Below are 1,131 nucleotides of genomic sequence, written 5' to 3' on the forward strand. Positions count from 1 at the left end.
CGGCCGACCCCACCTGCGGCCCCCGGGCGCGCCGGGGCCCCTCGGAGCCGCCTCAGGCCGGGTGTCGGGAGCGGCTCCCCTCCGCGCCCGGGCCTTGACGCCTCCGTCCCGAGCCCAGAAGGCCCGGGGCTCTACGCCGCTGCAGCCCCTCCTCCTCCTGACCCCGCCCGCCGCCCATCGATACTTACGGGTTGCTAACACCACAGACCCGGCCGCTGGGCGGACAAGGGGCGGCAGGGCGGGGGCACGGGAGGGTAGGCGGCTGCAAGCTGGCCGGGCCGAGGGCACGCCGACGCCGCCGGGCGGAGGTTGCGGAGGACGAGGGCCTCAGGAGCTCGCCCCTTCTGGCTCGGAGTGGCGAGGACGGGATCAGGTAAGCGCGCTCACTTCTCCACACAGCCCGGTGCCCGGCCCAGCGTCCCCGTAGAGCGCGTAGTCCGCGCCGGGCCAGAGCTTCGCTCCTTCTGCTGCGGCGCGCGCCCCGCCTCTCATTTTATATTCTCCTCCCCGCCCCCATCCCCTCCCGTAGGGATGCGCGCGCCCGCCCCGCGTCCCACAGCTCCGGGCGGTGTCACCATTCCCCGCCCTCACACCCTGCAACGGAGACCCTGGCCGGCTGGCTCCGCCCCTGCCCTGCCCCCGGACGCCATTGGCCAGGTCCCGCCGGCCCATGTCCTGACGGGCGGCGGAGGGCCGGGTGGACAAGGCCACACCTCTCGGGCTGCAGGGTGGCCAATGAGCCGATGATCTGGAGTCACTGTGGGCGGGATCAAGAGAAGGTTTGGAAAGGGATTGGGGGAGAGACTTGCCAGTGAGGGCTACAGAGTGGGTTGGGACGGCTGACTCAGTCTAGGCAGAGAGCGCCGGGGAGAAGGGGGGAGGGGAGTGAAGCTGGGGGCGAAGCGGCTGGGGAAAAAGGGGAGGAGAGCGCAAGACCCCGAGAGGGAGGGGGGAATTTACAAAGAATGTCTCACCCGAGTGGGACTGTGGCTGGGGAAAATCCCACTCGTGGACGAGTTACCAAATCGGCCTCCAGTGCACCCAGGAGAGCCTAGAAAAAGGGCGAACTGTGACGGGGACTCGTGTACCCGATTAATTGAATATTAATCACCTCAAGGGCCTAGGCCAACT

At 69.1% G+C, this 1,131-nt stretch overlaps 2 protein-coding genes across 2 annotated transcripts in view; one reads left to right on the forward strand and one right to left on the reverse strand.

The window, feature by feature from the left end:
* TOB1 (transducer of ERBB2, 1) overlaps nucleotides 1-501 on the reverse strand; it is a 4,171-nt gene extending 3,670 nt beyond the window's left edge. The window contains exon 1 of the mRNA XM_024745770.1: nucleotides 189-501. The gene's annotated coding sequence lies outside the window, so the exon portion shown is untranslated. The remainder of the gene's footprint in view (nucleotides 1-188) is intronic.
* LOC112399375 (basic proline-rich protein-like) overlaps nucleotides 1-679 on the forward strand; it is a 1,071-nt gene extending 392 nt beyond the window's left edge. The window contains exons 2-3 of the mRNA XM_024744543.1: nucleotides 57-373; nucleotides 530-679. Coding sequence (XP_024600311.1) covers nucleotides 57-373; nucleotides 530-679 — 467 coding nt within the window. The remainder of the gene's footprint in view (nucleotides 1-56; nucleotides 374-529) is intronic.
* Nucleotides 680-1,131: the final 452 nt, after the last annotated feature.

Source organism: Neophocaena asiaeorientalis, unplaced genomic scaffold, assembly GCF_003031525.2.
Source record: "Neophocaena asiaeorientalis asiaeorientalis breed wild unplaced genomic scaffold, Neophocaena_asiaeorientalis_V1.1 scaffold1, whole genome shotgun sequence".
Taxonomy (NCBI): domain Eukaryota; kingdom Metazoa; phylum Chordata; class Mammalia; order Artiodactyla; family Phocoenidae; genus Neophocaena; species Neophocaena asiaeorientalis.